Source organism: Aedes aegypti, unplaced genomic scaffold (assembly GCF_002204515.2).
Source record: "Aedes aegypti strain LVP_AGWG unplaced genomic scaffold, AaegL5.0 Primary Assembly AGWG_AaegL5_hic_scaff_518_PBJ_arrow, whole genome shotgun sequence".
Lineage (NCBI taxonomy): Eukaryota > Metazoa > Arthropoda > Insecta > Diptera > Culicidae > Aedes > Aedes aegypti.
The window spans coordinates 1,244-26,035 of NW_018736192.1; the positions used below are offsets into that span (position 1 = coordinate 1,244).

Sequence of the window (24,792 nt, forward strand, 5' to 3'; positions counted from 1 at the left end):
GATCCAATAAATATGGATTTATCAACATGTATTTAATCTTCTTACGCCAAAAATTGGCATAATATTCTGCTTAAGCTAATAATAAGATATGACATGGAATCATTCAAAAATTGCCCTTTATCATCTTGCAAGAACGTTTTGTGTTCCCCAAACCTTTACGCTTAATGGTTGTAGCTGAGGACTACATTTCAAAGGATCTAGTACTGTTAACACTCTTTACTCGCCCAAAAACCATATCCATCCGCTCGATTTCACGCATTATCTCCTCCAACAGGTCCATCCCTTCCTCGACCGATTTCAGCACGGAGCGATCAGCCAGCAGTGCCAGCTGTAGTTGATTGTCGTAGATAAATACGGAGAAGTTCAGTCCCACGGTGCCAAAAGCCGGTGGCCAGAATATCATATTCTTCAGCTCGTACGGTCCCACTTGGAGGTTCTTCTTCAGCATCGGCATGGCAGATACGGAAGCCGTGATGTGGAACAATTTGGACAAGTAGTGGAGGATGGGCATTGGAAAAGCCGCCGCCAAGCTGATCGTCATCAGGTGGGTGATCTAGATTTTTTGGGTATTGGATCTAGCTTTTTTGGACATTGGTGAAATTTCAAAGGAATAGCTACCAGAAGGTTCGTTGTTGATCGTAGGATCTTGGTGGTTTGTTTCATGGCAGCCAGTTTGCTAATCAACTTCTGTTGTCGACATGGATCATCTAGTTGCACACCCGGTCGGATTGGAATGCGTTCCATGGGCGTTGCGAAGGCGTTTTCCAATTTCAGTTCCATTTCTGTAGTGAATTCAATTATGTTTGATAAAAATCAAATAATCAAGAGAAGTTAACAATCACCTTCATATTTCATTCGGATCGGTAAGGCGATTGTCAGAGCACCGGGATGTTCTCCCCGTGCGTTGAAGTAGTTGTGCAACGTTCCAGATAACGCTGTGAGAAACACACTACTGTAAGCCACTCCAGATTGTCTTGCCTGAATTTTCTCGAGTAACGGTAACCAGGGTAATTTCGTATGAACTGAGCTCTCGTTTTTCCAGCACACCATTTTGTGGGGGGTTATTTCGTTCGTGTCTAGCGAATTCTTGTCGGACCTTATTAGTAAAATGCGAATAATATGTGCTGGGAATTCGTAAAGCGCCTTCAACCAGATGGAGAGATTGTTGGTTTGATGGGGCACTGATTTAGCATTCAGATTCGGTGAAAACTTCCACTTTTCTGTTGGATTCATGACCTCCTCCATCACGAACCGAAGAATTGCTACTCCGTCACCCATTGAATGGTGAAATCTTAAAAATATCTATAAAAGATCTATTTTCAATAAATTTTAATTCATTTGGAATTTGAATTTTACCTACTGGATACTTTTGTACATTTCCGTGGTCCTCCAGAATGGGTGTAGTTAAAACTAATATTTCCCACAATGCTTCATGGTTGTACGGCAGCATGGAGGTGGTGATGCGACTTGCAAGCTCCCGTAGTTCTAATTCACTTAAATATGCACCGTTAGTATCCGGTTCTATCAATCGTATAACATCACTTGGCTGAATGTTAAGATCGTCCGTCCAGTAGAAGTAGCCAAAGGCACGATTTCTTCTCAACAGTCCTTTTCTGTACTGATCTCTCTTATCGGCAATCAGCTTATCAAATCGTTGTATAAAGACGCGACGAAGATTCCCAGGCAGATCATTCTCGCCATTTACTACACTATCTTCGACAAAAGCCACAATGTTCACCACTCCACAATTTTTATGCTCCTCTAGTCCCCACATTGCATCTCGACCATCCAGCATCCCTACAAAACAGTCTCCATGCTTCATTCGGAGGACACATGAAAGTATTTTTCGATAAACTCGTAACATTAAAACCACCAATAAAAGAACCGGACTGAACGGCAGAAAAAACAAAAATGCAAAGAAACGTTCCATTTTCAATAATCAACGATGTTACTTGGTTGCAGTGAGAATGAAGACTGTGTGATATTTCGTATAGTAATTAACTTTAGCGAGCGAAACTGCCCTGACCTAGGCGAGATTGTAACACCGCAATGGCCATGTCCATGGCGACGGAACATTGGGGTCATGTACCTCTAGCACAAGCCTGACAATAACGAGAAAGCACACGATACCAGATTACCCTACGCGATTACTTTCTAGACGGTGTTAAGCTCGCAGAATGAGATTACGATTGCGCGGTGTGCTGTATGACTGACGACAAGGCAAACATTGGTACAATCATCACAAAACCGTCTGACGTAGCAAATGCAACGGCAAGGGCTTTGGCTGATAGGCCAGTCAAGATATTTCAGCCGGTGCAATGCCAAATTCTATACATCTGGTGGGAGCCGAACATGTGTTGCACTTTCGGTTATCGCGAAATGTGCAACACTCGATTAACTTGAGCTATCAAAACGTTATGTTGCTTTCATTGGGGTTTAAAAGTTGATCGAATGATTCACTTTTTTGTTGACAGTTTTCGATATATCAATGGTTCACAAAGCTAAAAGTTTTGAAGAATAGAGAGATCAGTAGTCAAAAATATGATTTATGTCGAGAAATGCGTTTAGTGTTTTAAATTCTAACTTTAGAAAAAATATCCTAGGATGCTAGTATTAGTTAGGTGCATTGTTAAGTGTTTTTTGAAATTAGGGTGGTCCAAATTTACATACAAATAAAATAGTCATCTTAATTATTTGATGGAATTATGGGAAACTAATGCGTAAGCATAAGTTACACACTTAGAAAAAATTCCACTTAGATTGTCCATCTAGTTTACTGTGAAGTTTTGTTGAATATATGTGAACTGAAGATACAATTTTTCCGTTCTTTTTTCAATACAAAATTAAGGGTTATAATACATAATTCTCAAAAATCATCCGGGAATCGAGCCTTAGACATTTTTAGTATACTTTTGTACATACGTGAGTACGTTTCCACGATGTTGAGAAAGAATTTCAAACCACACTTAGTAATGTATTATGAAGTATACTTGGAAAGTTAATCAGTGAAACAAATAAAAATCCAAATTTATCCAAAAGTGTACTCATTATTTATTGCATTTCTTCCAACCTCCTCTACAGTCTTATAATTTTGGTTTTTCCATCAGTCTCTCCTCCCCGCTAAGCTCCATCCAGCACAAGTCCCATGCGTTCAATTTCGGCAATCGTCTCCTCGAGAATCAAGTGGGCGTCGTCCTCATTGTCGATCACTGCTCGATCGGCAAGAATTCCCAGCTGCATTCGTCCACCGTAGGTCAGCAGCGTTAGGCCAACGGCCGTTTGGCCAATATTCGGAATCCAAAAGCTGAGGTTCTTGAGCTCGTAACCGTGGATGCATGGTTTCTGCTGCGGCCCGGGTAGGTTCGAAATCGCCAGGGTGCTGTGTGCGCTTGTGAGGATCTTACGAAGTATCGGGTCGGGGAAGAGGCACGCCACCGTCGACATAATCCAGTAGTTGATCTATGGAAAAACTGTAGCTCTTAATTCAGCTGTAGACTGATTTTTTTCTTTGATCTTACCAAATAGTCGGGCGATGAACGGAGGACATCGGAGTGCTGCTTCACGTCGCTCAGGCGGATGAGAAAGTTTTGGAAGCGATTCGGATCTTGAAGATCGATACCCGCAGCAATTGGTAACGTTTGAAGAGCCACCGAGAACTTGTTATGCAGCTTCAGTTGTGGAGCTAAAATGTACATTTTTGAATTATCAATACGAACAGAATTATTTTGAATATTTAGGTCTTACATTCTCGTTCAACACGGGTCGGTAACACTACGGTAATGTTGCTTGGAACGAAATCTGATTTCGATGCCAAATATTTCTGTAGACTACTGGACAGTGCCGTCAAAAAGGCATCGGAGAACCTGGCTCCCGGAACTTGCTGCTTGGTTCGTTTGATGATCTCTATCCATCGAGAGCCGCTCGTTTCTTCCTCGTGAATCCAGCTGACCACTTTACGATTGGAAAGGTCGCTCGCGTGGATGCAATTATCGTCAACTCGGCGTTTAGCGACCTCATGGAAGAATGCCGGAGCCGTGAAGATGGTCCACAGCAGCCGAAGATGTTTCTGCTTCCATTCGTAGATTGCTCGAGGAGAGGGACATTTTTCGATGAATTTAGAGAATATGTTTTTGCTTGGTACAGAGGCAAGTGATTTTTCCTTTAGAATGTGTTCAATGTTCATTATTTTGATGTTCGATATGCGCTTCCAGCGGGAGGGCATTTCCTTGTCAACGATTCCTTCCCAGTAGCAGGCGGAGCAGGGCAACGCCGTCCCCAAGAGAGTGGTGTACTCGGAAGATTATCTGGAAAAATAGGTGCTTTTTTTATTGATTATGATCGTGGTACATAAAGCCTGTCCACGATAAATTTCGGACACTTTTTTTTCAGTGTAGGTTTTGAATTATTTCACGGATTGCTGAAACGTTTCACTTATATGACAGCTGAAACTCTCCACTTTATTTCGTGGTACAACATGTTTACATTATCGTAACATTCACTGAAATGGCGTCCAATCAAGTGGAAGTGCGCAAACGCATTTTGTTTGAACGACAGCAAAATCCGAATTTATCGGTACCGAATTTATCTTGCCAAAAAACTAAAGCTACCGAAAAGTACGGTATTTAGTGTTTGCAAATCATTTGACCAGCGCTTGACTGTGGATCGGAAGGTTGGAAGTGGAACAAATCGAAAAGTATGCTCCCGACAAATGGATAAGAAGGTGGTAGCCATTATTGAGAAAAATCCCAATCTTTCTGTGCGAAATGTGGCTCGCAAAGTTGGGAAGTCAAAATCATACGTACAAAAAGTGAAGCAGAGGCAAGGACTATAACTCTATATAAGATATAACTCTTTTATTCTGAAATAAACAATTGTTTTTGTTGAATTATGAGTAACTTTTTTTGCTGCCATTATTTGGGTGTCCGAAATTTAACGTGGACAGGCTTTATACTTTGCAATTGGATTAAATTGACAAATCGTTTGTGAAATTTGTGAAAAAGTTACACGTCTTCTCGATGAGAATCGAGCTCAATAGAAAGCTTTGTGTTTGGATGGGCATCTCATTCTTCCGAAAGGGGTGCGCTTTGCGAAAGAGGACTACGTGATTATTGAACTGAAATCGAATTCAGGTTAACTTCTGCGTCCATGAGTCATCTCGTGGCGCGCCTTATCTAGATAACAGGGAGTTGTGAGCTCGATTCTCACCGAGAAGACGTGTAACTATTTCGCAAATTTCACATTATCTTCTTCTTCTTGGAATTTACGTCATCACTGGGACAGAGCCTGCTTCTAAGCTTAGTGTTCTTATGAGTACTTCCACAGTTATTAACTGAGAGCTTAATTTGCCAAAGTTGCCATTTTCGCATTCGTATCTCGTGTGGCAGATACGATGATACTCTTATGCCCAGAAATTTCCATCACGAAAAAATACTGGACCGACTGGGAATCGTACCCAGACACCTTCATCATGGATTTACTTCGTAGCCTAAGGAAGGCCCCTATAGTATAGCGGTATAATCTAATTTAAATAAGAAATTTGCCATGTTACCAAACTGGCGTCAAAACCATCATAAGATAGAGAAATGTAATCATATCTAAGTGCTCTTGGATTGCTGATAATATATTTTCTCCATACCAAGATGATCAATGTAATTAGATGAGATTTTTTTTTTTTTTTTTATCTAGTTCGTTTATTTGAGGCTCAAATGCGTTTAACGCTTTACAGAGCCGAAATTCATTTTTTGTATTTTATTACATACAATTAATTGGCTTTTTCAACATTAATATGGGATGGAGCCAGGGTACTCGTGGCAGCTCGAGGTTAGTGGTCACAATTTTTGAAGGAAGGACTTGGTAGGGATTGGAATCAGGGTTCTCAGCAGCTCATCCGGGAGGTATAACGTGGCATCTTGATTCTCGTTTCATGGCGTTGGTAGCGATTTTTGCCGGTATTCGACTGCCGGATGGCCAGGATCCTCAATCCAACACAAAAGTGGACAAAACACAAAAAAAAAAAAAACTGGGGAAGAGAACACAAGAGAATTAAACTTTTATACAAGACGAGCGAAGAAAATCGTAAATTGCGACCATATAAATAAGATCGCGGGTGCCCAACACATCTCTAACTGGAACATAGGGTTGTCTACCTCGGGCCGCAAGGGTATCCAAAAGTTGCGCTCTGGAGGCGTCCATATCCGGGCACTGCCAAACTACGTGATCGATGTCATCATAACCGGAACCACACCTATTACAAATATTGCTCAGCGCGAGGTTAATCCTGTGGAGATGTGCATCTAGCGAGTAATGGTTGGACATAAGTCTTGACATCACGCGAATGAAATCTCGACTTATGTCCAAACCTTTCCACCAGGCTCGCAAGGAAACTCTAGGAATTATGGAATGTAACCACCGTCCCAGTTGGCCATTTAGCCAATCGCTTTGCCAACCGCGAAGAGAACTTTGACGTACTAAATGAAAAAATTCATCGTGTGAAATTCGTCTATCATAAATCTCACCTTCCTCAGCGCCCACCTTTGCGAGAGAGTCCGCCTTCTCATTGCCATAAATTAGGCAATGTGAGGGGACCCATACAAAGGTAATCTTGTATGATCTTTCGACCAGTGCACACATCTGCTCTCTTATTTTTGTAAGAAAGTAAGATGCATGCTTTACGGGTTTCATCGATCGGAGTGCCTCGATTGAACTGAGACTATCCGAAAAGATGAAGAAGTGGTCTGCGGGCATGTTTGAGATCATCCCCAAAGCGAAGTTGATTGCTGCCAGCTCAGCAACATAAACCGTGCAAGGTTCCTGAAGTTTTCGGAAGGCGGAAGAATTTTCATTGAAGATACCGAAACCAGTGGATCCATTTATACGAGACCCGTCAGTGAAATATCTCCTGTAGGAATCAACATGCTGGAACTTTGCGTTGAAAATACGTGGAATAGTTATACATCGAAGTTGATCTGGAATTCCATGAATAGCTTGTTTCATGGACAGATCATATTCAACAGAGGAACTGTCATTGGCGAAGCGTACACGTGGAGGGTTATAACATGGAAGGCTAATGTCAGATGACATGTAGTAGAGATAAACTCTCATGAATTTTGACTGAGTGTTCAGTTTGAGCAATTCTTCGAAGTTTTTCGATGACGAGTGTGTTGCTCACTCCACACTTAATAAGTATTCTTAGCGAGAGCTCCCAGAATCGGTTCTGTAGCGGTAAAACCCCTGCCAGAACCTCTAGGCTCGCATTATGTGTTGAGTGCATACACCCTAAGGCGATACGCCAAACAACGATATTGAATTCGTTCCAATTTAATCAAGTGGCAGTTTGCTGCTGAGAGAAAACAGAAAGAGCCATACTCTAGAACAGAGAGAATGGTTGTTTTATAGAGTTTTTATGAGGTCTTCCGGGTGAGCACCCCACCATGTTCCGGTAATTGTTCGTAGAAAATTGATCCTTTGTTGACATTTTTCCGTTAAATACCTAATATGAGTTCGCCAAGTGCCTTTTGAATCAAAACCAGACCCCAAGGTATTTTGAAGTCAAAGAACTGGTCGATGTCTGTTCCCAAAAGCTTTAAGCTTTAGTTGGGCAGGGTTCCGCTTCCTTGAAAATACGACCAGTTGAGTTTTTTTGCGGAGCAAACTCGATCCCTAAATTTCTAGCCCAAGTGGGATAGATTATCAAGGGAATTTTGCAATGGTCTTTGCAAGATTTCCGCTCGTGGGCCCTTCATAGAAACCACAGCATCATCTGCCAAGTTGTCTTAGCGTGCATGGTTCTTCCAAACAGTTGTCAATATCTTTAACATAAAAATTATAAAGCAAGGGACTCAGACATGAGCCTTGGGGAAGGCCCATATAGCTAATTCTGGAAGTTGTCAGTTGACCGAGAGTGAAGCTCATGTGTTTTTTCTGACAACAGATTGTACAAGAAATTATTCAATATTCCAGGTAGTCCACTATTGTGCAAATTTTCTGACAATATTTCTATGGAAACTGAATCAAAAGCGCCCTTAATATCCAAGAAAACCGAAAGCCAATTGCTCCTTGTCCGCAAAGGCTAGTTGAATATCTGATGAAAGCAACGCTAGACAATCGTTTGTTCCTTTGCCCTTGCGAAAGCCAAAATTGTGTACTGGAAAGCATGTTGTTTGATTCGACCCAGTGGTCGAGTCGCGATAGGATCATTTTTTTCGAAACAATTTCCTTAAACATGATAACATAGCGATCGGGCGGTATGAATTATGATCAGACGCTGGTTTCCCAGGCTTTTGAATTGCTATTACTTTGACCTGTCTCCATTCCGGTGGAACAATGTTGTGCTCCATGAATGAGTTGAACAGGTCAAGTAACCGTCTTTTTAGCGATATCGGGGAGATTTTTAAGAAGATTGAACTTAATCATATCGGCGTCCCGGAGAGGAGTTGTTTGATGAAAGAAGAGCCATAGAAAATTCCAGCATAGTGAATGGTCTGTCCAAAGAATCGTCTCTTGGAGTTTCCCAAAAAGGCGGATGAGCTGGAACTGAGTCAGGACAGACCTTTTTTGCGAAGTTGAATATCCATCGGTTGGAGTATTCGTCACTCTCATTTGAGGATGAGCGGTTTCGCATGTTGCGAAGCCACTCTCCAAAGCGTCGTCATTGAAGTTTCTCGTGAGAGGCCATCGATAAAACGTCGCCAATAGCTACGCTTCTTCGCTTTAATAAGATTCTTCAGTCTTTTTTCGAGCTTCGAGTACTCTAAATAAAGTTCTGAGGTACCATATCTACGAAAAGCTTTGAAGGCATTAGATTTTTCTCGATACAACTGAGTGCATTCATCATCCCAACCAGGCGTGCCTGGTCGTCTTTTGAAGGATGCACTTGGAACTCGTTGTTTTTGGGATTCTAATGCACTTTTATAAATCAATTCTGTTAGGAATCGATACTCATCCAACGGTGGGAGAGTGTTGAATGATTCCGATACCGAAAGTTACCGCTGATGCAAATTTTTGCCAATCGATATTCCTAGTGAGGTCAAAAGGAACCTGAATTGACTGTTCTGACCTTTCAAGATTATTTCTGATAGAGGTTATTATGGGCAAGTGATCAACTACCATGGGGTCATCAATCACCTTCCACATGCAATCGAATGATAGTGAACTTGAACCCAAAGATAGGTCAATGCGGCTTTCTTTGCCGTCGGATGAAATACGTGTCGCTTCACCTGTGTTCAAAATGTTCAAGTTGAAATCGTCGCATAAGTCATAGAAAATAGCCGCTCTATAATCGTCATAAGATTCGCCCCATCCAGTACCATGTGAGTTCATATCACCCAGTATTAAAACTGGAGATGAGAGCATGGAGACTGCATTCCAAAGAAGACGGCGGTTTATTGAAACTCTTGGAGGAATGTAAACAGAAAGCTACGCAAAGATCTTTACCCTTTAACGTTATTTGGCAAGCAACGATTTCTATGCCTGGATGAGTCGGATGGGGATTTCTGTAGAATGAATGGCACTTTTTGATCCCTAAAAGCACACCCCCGTAATTATCATCTCGATCCTGGCGTATAATGTTAAAAATCGTAGAAGCTTAAAATTCATCTTCAGAAGAAAAGCCATGTTTTCACAGAGTGCAAAATATATTCACAATCGGAATTGTGAAGCAAAAACTTAAAATGTGTCTAATTTAGGTTTTAGACTATGACAGTTCCACTGTAGCACAGTTATCATATCTTGTACCTCACTTGATGAATTAGCCATCGAAAGAATATGATCGAAGCAAGGAGGGGCCACGAAATAGTTAATTCCCTGAGATACTCTTCTATTGCGGGGAGAAAAAGGTCGAGTATGCCTCTGAATGAGTCTGAAACTCCCGAGGAGCATACATATTGCGATCCACAAGGGCCGTAAAAGTTAACAGTCCTCGCTTAGCCCGGGGGGTTTTTCGAGGAAGAGCGAGGGACTTCAGTAGCTTTTTTCTTGCTATCTTGTCTAGAGCTTCTTTTCGAAGTGTATTTAGTCGGTGGAGGCGGGGCGGCAGATCTTTGCTGCAAACACGGAACGGAAGCATCAAAGACCTGTTTTCTTCGGGATTTTTAAATTTGCCCCACCTCCTTTGGGATTAGGCAAACTTCTGAGGGAAGATTTCAATACCTTACGGCGCAGTCCCGAGAAGATGGAGAACTTTCTTTTACCGGGTGCGTGTACCTCCGAAGAATCTCCCCCATCCGGTTTCGTCGTCGTTCGCTTCATCGGAAAGACAACTCTTGAAAAGAGTTACCAACTGGGATGGCTGATGAAGACTCTTTTGCAGGCGGATTTAGAGCTTTCCACCCATCTCCGCATTACGTTCTTCTTGGAGCGCTTCACAATTGAGCGACTCTCATTTCGAATGCGTCTTTTGTATGCCGGGCATTTCTGCAAGTCATGCAGATCCTCTGCTACAGTAGCTGCATTTTTCAGCTTCCTGTGTGCAGGCATCTTCTAAATGAGCTTGGTTGCATTTGCCACAACGGGGCTTGTTGTCGCAAAAGCTAGCACTGTGGCCAAAGCTGCTTGCAGTTGGTACAATTGAATACCTTCGGCACGTAAAGACGCACTGGGTAAAAAACACTATCAATGCAAACAAATTTCGGGAGGACGGAACCAGGAAAAGTCACTCGAAACGAGGCGGACGGCGAAAAAACTTTCTTATTTCCTTCCATGGAAACTGATTGCAACTGTTTGCAATCCAGTATAGCCACATCAGGAATGGACCGGTTCTCAAAAATGCCTTTGCCAGTCTTAATGTCTTCACATGTCAGACTCGCGTCGATAATTTTCCCTTCCACCCTCGACCTCTCTGGCGGGTATGTAGATAAAGTACTCCACAGTAAAAAGCCTCATGCTGAGCAATCTCATTCGCTGCTTTGTAACTAGGTGCAGTTACACGCAGCTTGGATTGCTTCACTTGGTGGAATAACGGTCCCAGGATATTTACGCGTCAGCTTCTCTAGAGATCGAGAAGCACATTCAAAATCTTATTTTGCGCCGGAAATAGACAACCCAAGGCCCAGCCGAAGGACGGTTGATAAAAACCGCGTTCGAGCAACGAGATCTTTTAGGAGGCGTATCGCCTCCATCCGATTCGTCCATGCGGAAAAGAATTCAACCGCAACCAAATAATAAAAAAAATAATAATAAAAATAAACAAAAATAAATAATAATAAAAAAAAAACAAAAAAAAAATGCAGAAAAAAAAATAACCTATCAGTGGACTATTTTGTTACACACCTCCCCTAAATAGGCCAAAATAAATTAACAAAAAAAAAAAAAAAAAAAAAAATCGAGAAAAAAACTTAACCAATCAGTGGGCTATTTTTGTACCCAACTCCCCTATACGGCCGAAATTGCACCGGGAGAGAGACAGAGGAGAAACAACAAAACAACCTTGAACTCAACACTGTTTGTTCGGAGATGCGAAAGCAATTCAATAGATGTGGAGTAGGTATACAAATTGATACTTATCCGTTCCCGTTCGATGACCGCTGCTGGTCTGCTACACTGATGTATGCGGGGAACCAATCACCGGGGGATGATGGTGATAATATTAATCAAATGGTGGCACGATACCAGTTGACCTTTGCCAATCTGGTTCGCTTCCTTCACGGTGCGCGGTCTATAGCACTACAGAAGTAAACTGCACTGGTAAAAACCCACTCGGGCGGTGGGAGAAAAACCAAAAAAAAAAAAAACTACCGACTGCCAAAGACTGAACTGTCTTGTTCAAGCGCACAGCAAGGAATGTATTAGATGAGATTGTAATGCCTGATGAAAAGGAGAAACATTACCCGACTAGAGGCACATAGCAAAAATATAATAAACTTTTATCAGAATATGATATGCATATCTCATTATGATATAATTTTGCTAAGCACCGTTATTGAAAGAAAATTTCATAACAAAATATAACATAATATGTTTTATTTATTGAATATATTTCTATTTGTTTATCTTTAACAGTTTAAAAATAAATGAAATAACCTACATATCTGTGCATTTAAATAATTTATAATATTTGGATTTTTTCCTTTTTTTCTAGGCTTACGATTATTGGTTTTTTATGTGTTTTCATCCAGATCGTTTCAATCATCTTGGGTTTTTGACTTGTAAAGCAAAATATATATTTTTTTCATTTGGGAAGTATGAAAGAAAAGCCTTTTGGGTTTGTTAAACCATCTTAGCGATAACAAAATGTTATTATCTTAATTTAATTATAGCAGGCGATTGAAAATTCACTTGTTGCTCCATAAGCCCAATTTAAAATTGCTTGTTTCATATAAAAAAAACATATTTTTTGCTGTCTATTGCGTTATACCGTATACCAGACAGTATTATACTTCTGATACTTTGTATCAAACATTATAACATTGGTTCAAACATTCATCAACAAAGTTTTTGATAGGTTTACAACATATTTTTTTACTTTTATGTTACAATTCATACAACTTTTTGCTATGTTTTAGTTAGCATCAAGTTTGTAACAACCTAAGTTCGATAAATTTTTTATATCATCAAAACATACGCTGATATAATTTTGTTATGTACCCATAGCTGGGAATTCATGTATTGAAAATGCTTTTTCAAAATATGTTAATTTGAACTTTTTACGGGTATGTTCATTCCGATCAATGTTGCCTCGCTGATCAGTGTTGCACTGGATTACGGTATTCAGTTATTTTTCCAAGGTTTTTTTGTGAATCAAGAGTCCGCTTTCATAACATAGAAATCACTGTATGAAATATTCTAGAAATTTTAGTTATTATTTTTCTATAGACCATTTCAGCATTTTATTTAGGAATCGAATTAAGAATTTCATAAATGAGAGACGTTCTTAGGAACAAATAACCCAAGAAATTACTAGAATGAGATTCGACTGAGGTTATGTTAATGAAATATGTTGGCTACTCAGTTTTTAGGGAATTGAAAACGTAGGTTTTGTTTTTTTCTGACGTTTCGGTCCGTATGATATCATTAATTCCGCATGATAGTTTAGAGCAGTGATTCTCAAAGTGGGTGAATTTGACCCCTGGGGGCGATTTTCAGGTTTAAGAAGGCGAAAAACCTAGAAAGGGGGCGAAAGTGTGAGAAACTGAAAACAACGATTCACAACATTTGTAGAATTTAATAGAGAATACTGTAATAATCCGCGAACTAGTTGATTACAAACTTAACTTTTTTCCCTGTTTGGTTACACTTCTGAACATGCTCACTGTATAATCACGATAGACGAAACTTGGACAAACAATGTCAGTGACGAAATATGTTTGATAAGCATTCAGTTTTGAAAAGAGCTTTTGTGTTCAGTATGAATTGTCAACTGAAATGTTCCTAAAAGATAAAGTATTCAGATCGATGTATCTATGTGTAGTCACAGATGACATTGGAAGTCTTTCTAAAATGTACAATATGTGAAAATTTTTCGATTTTTTTTAGAAAATTGGTTAGAAAAAATAATATAAATAATTATATATTTTGATTGGAAACGAACTTTAGAATTAGACAGCTTATGTTACGATTACTGACATCGGGCTCATCACTCGCAAAGTTTTCAACAGAACTTGTTTTATGTCCAACAAATTTGTTTGAGATCATTGACTATGGTAGTAATCGAATCACTTTTTCATGGATATACGAGTTGAGGCAATTTTTCGACGTGTAAAAGGTATCAAAACCACATATTTTTTAACATTTTTACACCAGTTAACTTGATACCTTAACCCAACTTCAATACACTTATGGTAATGTATAAATCAAAAGTTTATCAAAGCAAATTTTCCATAACATATCAAAAGGCGAAATCCAAAAATGTTTGGAAAACAATGGTTTAGAGTTTAGCAAAACCATCTAGACCAGAAAACCGTAGTAACATTAAACCTCAAAAAACCTCAAATCGACCGAAACGTCGAAAAAAAAACGCTTTTTCAAATTTACTAAAGGCTGCTTAGCCAATATTGTTTCATCAAGATATTACCTCCGGTATTTTATCTTGAATTCCACTAGGAATGACACCTGAAATTTCTCCTGTGTTTTTTCAGAAATTCATCTGAAGGTTGTTCAAATCAAAACCAGGTTTTTCACGAGTTTCCTCTAATTTTAAAATCAATGTTTTCATTAGATGCTCTCAAAATATTTGTTCAGACATTTTTGTATATAGCTTTTCCGAGATTTTGCCATTAATTATTCCTTGAAATGCTTTAAGAAGATCACCATGGATCCATTTCCTAAGGAGTTTATCACTGAACTGCATATGAAGGTTTCTCAGAAAAATCGTTCAAATAACGTACCGCGGGCCAAGTTGGTAAATGGGGTAAGTGAAAATAATTGCTATATTTTACAGAATATGCGAATTAACGTAACGGCCCAAGTAAAAATGGTGCAAAAGTCAAAACTGAAAAAGCAGTTTTTTCTTTTTAAATAGACAAATCGAATAAAATAATAACACACAGCTCTTTATTTGCCAAATAAAAGGCTGTGTGTTCTTATTTTCATCAATTTTTTTGTTTTAAAAGAAGAAAACTGCTTTTTCAGTTCTGACTTTTGAGCCATTTTTTCTTGCACCTTGACTCGGCGTAAAACTTTTGAGGTCATTCAGAACATTACAATAAGTTAAAGATTCCTGAGATTGTTCAGCCATTTTTGCATAATATAGCGAAACATGTTAACCTGCCAACTATAACTCCGTACCAAGTTGGCGATGTGCAATCTTCTTTTAATGTTTTCAGTGGAAAAAAAGTTGCGGAACATAATTTTCTGTACCACTTCTATGTTATCCCCTCTGACAGTTTCAAACTGCAATAAAAAAAGTTTTAGAAATTATTCGACGTAGACCTAAACAAACTAAATTAAAACACCGTCAATTTTCTAATCACGTGGGGCAAGTGAAAAGTTCTCATTAGGGATTGAATTTGTGTTTTCTCTTCAGGTAGCTATAAGTAAACAAGGGTTCGCAATTATCATAAAACAACAGAACGTGCTGATAATTTAAGAAACACTTTACTCAAAGCGTTAAAAGGTATTATCATGGAACTTCTAATAAAAGAGGTTGCCAAACATTACAATATTGATATGTCTACTTCGGACAGCCGATTTAAAGGAAGATGTGATTGAAAAGTTCCAACATAAGAGAGCGCACGGATATCCCGTGAAATGTCTATTTAAAGCAGAGCGTTAATGATTAACGGGTTGCAATGATTAATTAAATGATAATGATTAAATTCAATTTTTATCTTGATTAATGGTTAAAATTTTTGAAGTCATGATTAATGATTGTGATTGATGATTAAGCCAAAGTATGATTAATGAATATGATTAAGGCCAAGTAGCCCGTCATTCGTTTTGGCAACAATGATGACTTTTTAGCTTGAATTTCAAAGTCATAAAACTCAGCCTTGATAGTTTATATTAACTTGAAAAAGTATCACTGTGCGCGCTAACATGCATAAAGTATGCTGATACCTTTTCAGGTGTGTCAGTGCAAAAATCAACTGATTGTCTTTGAATTTAAATCGTGAGATGCATTAGCAACAATCATCAACGACGCGTACAAATTTCAATGATGGCCTACTTCGCCTTAATGATTAAATTAAAGTTATAGATGATTAATGATTATGATTAATAAATAAACTCAGTATGAAATGTGATTATGATTAATGCACGAGCCTGATGTCAAATTTGATTAAAATTTTCAATTTTAATATAATACTTTTTAATTATCATCTATCTTATTTATATTTAGAACGTCGCGACCCATTGTGAGCAATCTCGTCCAGCACGTGTGTAGTCTTTTAATACCTAATAACTGCTCTCGCCCCAGTAAACATTTTGGTTGGTATAACTTTTGTTATACATTCATCTATATGAATCAATTCAATCGTATAGAATGCATGAAAAAAGCTATATACCTACCAAAGTGGAGGCTATATACGTTACTTGGCACGACTTTTTCAGACTTTCTGCGACCAGATATACGATGCCATAAAATTTGGATGAAAATAAAAAAAAAGTTCTCAACAAGCCTCGAACACGGGATCTTTGAATTAGGAATCGGACACCTTACCACTGTACCATCAGGGGTTTCATATCTGAAGAGTGATTATATGCCAATATTAATGCATGTTTCATGCACAGCGACATTTGCTTTGTTGTTCTTTGAGGCCCATCGTCAGCAGATACCAAGTTTGGGTGGCAATTTTTGCTAAGTTATTGCGATTTCATATGATGCTTTCTAGATTGATATATGATCTGTCAGTTTATACAACTTAACGCGATTCTAAGTTGCACTATATACGACATGTTTTGCTGTCAACATAGATTGTCGTTTATGAATCGCATTGGGGATTTATATACAACTTGTGTTGACATTGATAACGCCTTATTTGGCATGTTGTGTGATTTTGATTTTTGACGCACGAATATGTGATTTTGGATGCACATTCTCATACGATACGTGGTTCACTGGGCGGCTACTAGGCATTCAACAATAGAAAGCGTTGTGTTTGGATGAGCATCTCATTTTTCCGAAAAGAGGTTCACTTCGAGTTGAAATCGAATTCAGGTTAACTTCTCAGTCCATGAGTTCTCTCGTGGTGTAGGGGTAACTCGCCCTATCTAGTGAATAGGGAGTCGTGAGTTCGATTCTCACCGAGAAGACATGTAACCTTATCGCAAATTTTACATCAGTTTTCCAATTTTTTAATCATATGTGTACCAATAAATTTTCAAGAGTGTGATACATTCGTTGCATACTTGAAGGTGGTTAGGGCATCTCATATCATTTAATAATTGTTTTTTTTTTGTATTACTCTTTGATTAACCGTTAATCATTACCTATGTGGCGAATCTTTTGGTTTTGTGAAGCGTAGCTTGCGACACATCGTTTTAAGGCTAAGTAGCCCGTCATTCGTTTTGACAGCCATGTTGATTTTCCAGCTTGCAATTTTAAAGTGATAAAACGCAGTTATCATACTTTTTCAGTTATGTCAGTGCAAACCCTATTATTTTTCTTCAATTCGCAATCGTTAGACGAATTAGCCACAATCTGGGAGGGAGGCACAGATACTACACACGAAATATTGAACAACACTTTTCCAAGTTGCAAGATAACTCCCGTTCACCAACGACAATCAAGGCAGGCTTCGGAAAAATCGCTAGTTTTCTTTTGTTGTGTACCTTCGATCTTTCTGGACAAAGTTGGAAAAAGGGCCATAATTTTATGTTCATTTAATTTTAATTTTGATTGGAAAAGAGTAAAAAGATACGTGTTTCAATACTTTACATTCGATCAAATTTAAAGGTGCTATTATGGCATTGCTTTTGGGATTGCAGGAATTGGTTTTTAATCGATATACATAGTGGTTCATAAAATAGTTTATGAAAGAATCTCTGAAGCAATTCTTGGAATAATCCCTGGAATAATCTCAGTCAGAAAAAACTGGAAGAATATTTTGTGAGAATGCATGGATTCTTGGCTGAAATTATAAGAGAGTTACATTACAAAGTTTTGAATATTCCTTAAAAGATCTACTGAAGATTTTTGGCAAACCTCTGGATTTATTAACAATATAAAAATTATAAACACCAATTACGTATTGCAAATTTTTCAACAAAAAACGTTTACTTAATTCACATGAGAAGTGTCAACCCGATGAATGTAAACATGCTGATCAATAAATCCTCGTTTCATGATAAAACGTTTGCATGTTAGTTGGATACTTACTGGATATCTCAGCATGTCACGCTCTCTAACAAACAGTGGCTGCCTGCCGACCAAAATTTCCCACGACGAGCTATGTTCAGCAGGTAGGTTTCGGTTATTGATTTCACTCATCACTGCACGTAGCTTCCTCTCATCAATGTACTGTTCACCCTCGCCAACAGGAATATACTCCAAATAACGAATGTAGTCCTCAATAGTCAACTGTGAAAGGTCACTCCACCAATAGTAGCCCAGCTCCAGATTTCGCTTCCAAAACATTTTCGGCTGGGTTTGACGTGATCTCATCAGCCTGGAAGAGATTCGTTTTCGTAGCACCAGCAGCAGCTCGGCACATGTCGAGCTTTCCTTCGTCGCATGCAATGCAACGGGTTCTTCAATGTAAGCCATGATGTTGATCATGCCACGTGAGTTGTCCCGTTCTATGGCCCACACTACATCTGCCCCGTCTAGGAGCCCCTTGAAATGTGACCCGTAACGTCGTTTCAGAACACATGCTACTACCAATCTGTAGCACTTGAAACCGTAGAAAATGGAGAACAAGATAGGTGATATGGCAACAAACTCGATAAATGTGATTAGAATAAACAGGAAATGTCGCACGTCGATCATCGTTAGGTTTTTGACACTTTTGTACACGCGTGTCTCGACAAACTCTTCCTTCATCCGGTTGAACTTGTGACGGAGGAAAAGCGTCATCAGCACTCCGGTAAGTAAGCCTAGTTCGGCCGAAGAGAGCATAGTTCCAACAGATCTAGAACAACAAGAGAGATTCATCACTGTATTCTCTCACTGATTTCGTACACGAAGCAGACAGAAGTCCTTACACCAATTCACTTTCCGCGGTACCATCCTTCAGCATCGTAAGTGGACCGATCGGATGACTGAGGTTACCTCCACGTGATACCGCTTCCCAATATGAGCTCTGCTCCGAGGCCCACTGGAACCAGGAGGAGGCTGTGTTGTTCTCGACAGTCATGATTATTTTTTTTTGCCAGAGGAAGGCACTTTTCACTTAATTGCACACAGAAGTTTTGATTACGAAACACTAGTTATCGAATGAAAGTTGAAATGTTTTACTTATCAGTGAAGCTTCGTCGAAGAAATGAAGCTTCGCGCGGTGGGCAATTTTCCTTTTATAGCTAGGACGATAGTCAGCTAGGGATTTTCTTTTGCTAGGGATGTCCCTTTAACATAAACTTACATTGAGTTTTTGAAAAAATCTTAGATTCTAAATTCAGCATGTAATTAAACTCTTTGATAATATGTGGTTTCAATTCAAACCCTTGATTTCGAACCATCCAGCTTTGCATGAATCAGCCTGATTAGTATCGTCGGAAAACCATGTTCAGACATTATCTGTCACAGCTCATTTCTTTTCTCTGTTAATCTCGAGTTATACTCTCGGAATTCATCTAAGACCATTCGCAAGGAAAACATCTGCTCCGTTGTTCAGCGGCCCTCACTAAAACTAGCCTGGTATTCACCGACGAAGGATTTCTCGAGCGGTCTCATCCTGTTAAATCGTCTTCAGTGTAGAGTACTAGACTCGACATCGAAGACGGCCTTTCAGTTGAGATCGAAATACGCGTATTTGTCAAAGGATACAAACTCTAGTGGAATTAAACTAAATTTGGTTTGGTTGGAAGATTTATTATAATCCCTCTGTAATTGGCGCCTCCAGTCTGTGCCTTTTCTTGTAGATTAGGCGTATGAGGTCATCCAACCATTCAGTAGGCATTTTTCGTCCTCCTATACCTTAAATCTTATCGTCATTAGCAGCTCACAGTTCTTCAGCTCGATGATAGCCTTTTAAGCTCTTGTATGGTTGGTGGGTCCACAGATTGATCGAGGCCTTTTAAGTGTCCGTACGTAATTTGATTCGAAACGGTAGCAGTAATGGTATATTCCAATTCGAATTGGTTAAAACGTCTATAATAAATAACAAAAAAATCGATTTTGTTTCCTTTGCAGATACGCGTACCAAGATCTGACGTCACTAAGATAGAGCCTGCTTGTCAGCTCAGTGTTCATTGAGCACATCTACAGTTATTAACTGAGGGATTATTTAATAAAGATGCCATTTTCGCATTCAAATAGCTTACTTTAAATCTATAACCAGACCACCAAACTGCTGTTTAGCAAAAAAAAAAAAAAAAATTAACATGGAAATTAGAACTAAGTATGTGAGCATCCCAACTCGAAACCTATTCCCATTATGATGTTTTGTGGTTTTCCTCAACAATAGTTATGAACATGCCTACAAACAGTCGGCAGTCCTAAGCTAATATTCATATTTTTGTCTACACCTTTGGGAAGCCCTATCAGTGCTTTCCTTTTGTCTGGAGTGTGCATTGCTCACGCTGTAAGATGCGGCGTGATTTTAAACACATTTTAACGCTCCACTTTGTTTTCCAGCAAGTTATGACATTTCAAACTACAGTCAGCATAGACTGGCCCAGCTTAGTATGGGAGAAAAATAAAGTTGTATGATTCCACGGGGCACTCCCCAGGATTATTTTTTGGGGTTAGAGGAAGCCTTTCTTAAAATTCAGCTCATTTGGTCGTTCCATGAGCTGGCGTATTTGAATTGAAGTTAAAATGGGATTTTCAGCTCAAACATATGAGCAACATCATCTACTGTTTGGTTCAGAAAAATTGATGATCGCGTTCAATTGGACCCAGAATGTCAAAAACACTACTTGATGTAATATCGAATAATATTGTAGAAGATTGTACCATGATCAAAATTAATAAAGTTGGTGTTTTAACTATCTGAAGTATATCATGCAATACTGCTTGTATTTCTTCAACATAGCTTGGAGGTAGCCATTAAGCGCATCATAGCCACCTATGATGCTGGGCGAGCTGAGGCACATGTCGCATGCATATAAGTGACTGTACGAGAGTGCTGATCTAAGCCTAACTTTCAACAACTGAAAGAGTAATTAAAATGAGATTAAATCAAGATACAACCTTCTGCATTATGTTCATTAGGGTATCAACTAGTGTATTTGTCATTCTGGGTTTATTTGAACCCGAACAATTAGTATACGGAACGAAACAGTGACAAAGGATCAATTTTAAATATATTTGAGACGAATATCCCATACAAACTTCAAATCGAATGCGCCAGCTGGTGGAGCAAACAATTGAGTTAAATTTTGAGAGAGCGTTTTTCTAACCCTAAGGCTCATATCTAGGGGGTTTGAGTTTTACAACTTTTTTTTTGTTTTAGGGCCAGTCTAGTCAGCAAGAATACATTGAATTTGTTTGAAGTCTAAAGTTCTCACGTGTTTTATGGCCTGAGATTAAAACACACGAACAAAGTAATTAGTTCACTTCTACATTGGAATGCGTTCCAATGACAAAATTTAATGAATCTCATATATTTTCAAAAACAAATCTTTCAATAGAATAGTCCATAACTAAATACAACTCCTGATTTTTAAGATTTGAAATGAGAAGCAAAGTATTATTCTTAATATTACATATTGTGCATTTTGCATCATAACAAACCCGGCTGGAAAACTTTGTCACATCGAAATATTGTTCATTGCTGTAGTAGGCCTTGACTAGGAAACACGTATTTTTTCTGCACCTGACAGTTTTCTCTTTTTTAAGGAGGAAAAAATCTCGGAGTACGAATACAATTGGTTTCGTGTGACTTGGGTGGTGGATGTTTTTGGATGCGAGGAAAGCGATTCAAGATTCGGATTACGTTCGATGATTGGATTTTGAAGAGAGCGATCGATGTTTTCTGAATCAAGTTCAGATTGTGGGCTTTGGGAAGTTTTCAAGCTTGAGGTGGTTTCTCTCAAGGAAGAATTCATCAAGTTCTCTATTGAATTTGATAAGTATAATTTTATTTACTCTCTTATTTTATAAGTTTTAGTTGTTATTGCTTCTCGATTGTTGATTTTTTTATTTATATTTCCCGTTGTTTTCCTAATATGGAAACTGACGGGGAATCGTCGTATTCTATAGAGGATGATCATTCGAATCTTCCTCTTTCAGTTTCTAATCATTTAGAGTCAAAATTTTCCCATCTACTTTTCTTGGTCCTTATCCTGTTTATTTTAGAAAAAAGGATAAGCCAATTAATGTTCTCTTGATTTCTGCAGAAGTTTATAAAGATTTAAATCTGTTAAAGAAATTAAGAAAATTTCGTTAGATAAATTAAGGGTAGTTTTGGTTCTCGTGGAGATGCTAAACACTCTGCTGGAATCCAACTTATTTGGTAGTTCATACCGTGTATACGCCCCTTGCGACTCATGTGAGATTAGTGGCGTCATTTATGACGAATCTTTAAGTTGCGATGACATTAAACATTTGGTTAAGATTTTTTCAAAAATAAATCCATTTCTCCCGTCAAAATTTTAGATTGCAATCGTTTATCTAAATTTACGTTCACATGGCAACAGTTCTAGTTATATTCATTCTAATTGTATAAAAATAATATTTACCAGATCTGTTCTTCCGGATTTTGTTTTAATTAATAACGTATCATTTAGTGTAAGACTTTATTTCCTAAACTTATGCATTGCACTTATTGTCTTTTATTTGGACACACTTCTTCCTATTGTTCAAATAAACTTTAATGTTCTAAATGTGGAGATTCTCATTCTTCATCTGTTTGTGATAAACAATCTGATGTTTGTATTTATTGTAACCAGAATCATTTTTAAATTAAAGACTGTTCAGTTTATAAAACTAATCAACAAAAATTCAACCAACTAATTAAATTTAAAAATCGATGTTCTTATTCAGAGATTTTGAAAGCATCTGGTGATTTTAATTCTTCCTATATTTATGAAGCATTATTAATCTGATTATGATAATGATGACTTGAATGAGGATTCTAATAAATTTATATATAAACCTCCTACTAAAAGAAGGGCTAATTTATTATCTAACAAACATAATGCAAATTGTGATCCTCAACCATCAACATCTTTTGATAAAAACTTTCCTCTACTTATTGTTTCTTCCACTTGCCATACGATTCTTGGGTTTCAAAGAGTAGAGAATGACAATTCCTTTAATAATAAAAATAGGGATAATGTTGATAATTCATCCAACAATAATGATAATAATGACATTTTGAATATTTTGGAACAAATAATAAATTTATTAGGATTCAGTGATTTTTGGAAAAATTTAATTAAAAAATGTTTACCTTTATTAGCGTTTATTTTTGAAAAGTTAAATTCTTTTGGACACCTCCTTTCTTCATTATTTTCAATGTAATGGCTACTTTCAATAAATTAAATATATTATAATGGAATTGTCGTAGCATTATACCCAAAATTGATAAATTAAAAGTTCTGTTATTTAATCACAATACAGTACTGACCCGATTTTGTTAGCCCCCGATTTTGTCTACCCCAGATTTTGTCAGCTTTTTGACCCGATTTTGTCAGCCTATTTTAAATTTGTCAAAAAATTGTTATCGTCATGTTTTACCACGTTTACATTAAAATTGATGATGATGTATGATGTCATGCACGCATGGGCGTATCCAGAGGGGGCAATGGCAATGCCTTTTATTAAGTGTTAAAAATCGATACTAACAATAAAAGGGAGGGGGGAGCCCCTGATAAAAAAAATGGCTAAGCCCATATCCATCGCCTTCTTAAAAGTCCATGTAACCATGTAACACGTCAAAATTTGAAAAACAGGAACAAAATAAAATGACCCTATTTTGTCAGGTTCCCCATTTTGTCAGCCTAAAATTCATCGAGGGGCTGACAAAATCGGGTCCTTACCTTATTGATATATTTTGTATAAATGAAACTTGGTTAGAGGAATGTAAACACTTCTTCTTCTTCTTGCTGGCGTTACGTCCCCACTGGGACAGAGCCTGCTTCTCAGCTTAGTGTTCTTATGAGCACTTCCACAGTTATTAACTGAGAGCTTACTATGCCAATGACCATTTTTGCATGCGTATATCGTGTGGCAGGTACGAAGATACTCTATGCCCTGGGAAGTCGAGAAAATTTCCCCCAGATCCTCGACCGGTGGATTCGAACCCACGACCCTTAGCTTGGTCTTGCTGAATAGCTGCGCGTTTACCGCTACGGCTATCTGGGCCCCTCACTTACGTATCCCTACTTTTAATATTATTAGAAAAGATAGAAATGTTTCAGCTGGAGGAGTGTTGATTGGTGTTCGTGAAAATATTCAATTTAAATATTTAAATTTACCTTTTGATTTTGCAATTGAATATATTGCTATTTCTGTTAAACATTTGGGTAAGGAATTTTCTATCATATGTTTTTATATTCCTCCAAATTCTCTTTTTTCATTATCAGAATTAAAGACTATATTAGACAATGTACCTTCTCCATTTTACATATTAGGAGATTTTAATGCCATAATTCTGCTTGGGGTAATAGGAATAGTGATGGTAGAGGTAATTTGATCATGGACTTGGTTGAAGAATTGAATTTGAATATTCTCAATGATGGATCATTTAGGAGAATTGCTGTTCCTCCTGCTCATCATACTTGTATTGATTTATCTCTTTGTTCTAATAGTTTTACATTCCTTTCTTCTTGGAAAATAAATAATGATCCTAATGGTAGTGATCATTTACCTATTTTGATCTAGATTTGTAATAATGACAATAAACAAACAAATAATGAATCTCTTAAGCCTGATTTATGTAAAAATGTTAATTGGTTAAAATTTTCGGATCTTATTTCATTTTCGTTAACTCATTTTTATTATTCATTATCTCCACTCGATAATTATTAACAATTTTGCGAGATTATAATTAAATGTTTAATAAAATCTCAAAAATACAAAATAACTCCAATTTCTTCTAGAAAAAATGTCCTTCATTTTGGTGGGACAGTGAATGTTCTATGGCTTTAAAAATGAATCTGAAGCCTTTAAAAAATTTCGTCGTTTTGATTCAATTGAAAATTATTTTTTTTATTGTAAAGCTGAAGCTCAATTTATTCGAATAACTAAATTTAAAAAAAGGAATTATTGGAGAAATTTTATAGAAAATCTTGATAGAGAATCTTCTCTATCTTCTT

The 24,792-nt window shown here is 37.9% G+C and overlaps 3 protein-coding genes across 3 annotated transcripts; all 3 read right to left on the reverse strand.

Annotated features, from left to right (window-relative positions):
- Window positions 1–220: 220 nt before the first annotated feature.
- LOC5565419 lies at window positions 221–2,065 on the reverse strand (the record flags this gene model as incomplete). The annotated part of the gene is made up of 4 exons (XM_021856953.1): window positions 1,361–2,065; window positions 843–1,302; window positions 619–782; window positions 221–553 (listed from the first exon to the last, which is right to left on the reverse strand). Coding segments are annotated over exons 1-4 (1,527 nt in total), but the record flags the coding sequence as incomplete, so codon positions are not given.
- Window positions 2,066–3,027: 962 nt separating this feature from the next.
- Window positions 3,028–4,238, reverse strand: LOC110681177. Its single transcript, XM_021856952.1, has 3 exons — window positions 3,745–4,238; window positions 3,519–3,682; window positions 3,028–3,459 (listed from the first exon to the last, which is right to left on the reverse strand). The coding sequence occupies exons 1-3, from the start codon at window positions 4,220–4,222 to the stop codon at window positions 3,121–3,123; spliced, it is 981 nt and encodes a 326-aa protein (XP_021712644.1). The 5' UTR covers window positions 4,223–4,238; the 3' UTR covers window positions 3,028–3,120.
- LOC110681176 lies at window positions 4,230–18,856 on the reverse strand. The gene is made up of 3 exons (XM_021856951.1): window positions 18,574–18,856; window positions 17,750–18,500; window positions 4,230–4,304 (listed from the first exon to the last, which is right to left on the reverse strand). Exons 1-3 carry the CDS (start codon window positions 18,723–18,725, stop codon window positions 4,230–4,232), a joined length of 978 nt encoding a protein of 325 aa, XP_021712643.1. The 5' UTR covers window positions 18,726–18,856.
- Between the last annotated feature and the right edge of the window lie 5,936 nt (window positions 18,857–24,792).

Excerpts from the sequence above, each read along its gene's own strand:
- LOC110681177 (XM_021856952.1), bottom strand. The coding sequence starts at position 4,222 with ATGCCCTCCCGCTGGAAGCGCATATCGAACATCAAAATAATGAACATT. Across the intron at positions 3,683-3,744 it reads GACCCGTGTTGAACGAGAAT|CTCCACAACTGAAGCTGCAT; the intron begins GTAAGACCTAAA and ends TGTACATTTTAG. Across the intron at positions 3,460-3,518 it reads GTTCATCGCCCGACTATTTG|ATCAACTACTGGATTATGTC; the intron begins GTAAGATCAAAG and ends GTTTTTCCATAG.
- LOC110681176 (XM_021856951.1), bottom strand. The coding sequence starts at position 18,725 with ATGACTGTCGAGAACAACACAGCCTCCTCCTGGTTCCAGTGGGCCTCG. Across the intron at positions 18,501-18,573 it reads ACCGCGGAAAGTGAATTGGT|ATCTGTTGGAACTATGCTCT; the intron begins GTAAGGACTTCT and ends TTGTTGTTCTAG. Across the intron at positions 4,305-17,749 it reads GTGACATGCTGAGATATCCA|ATAATCTTCCGAGTACACCA; the intron begins GTAAGTATCCAA and ends CTATTTTTCCAG.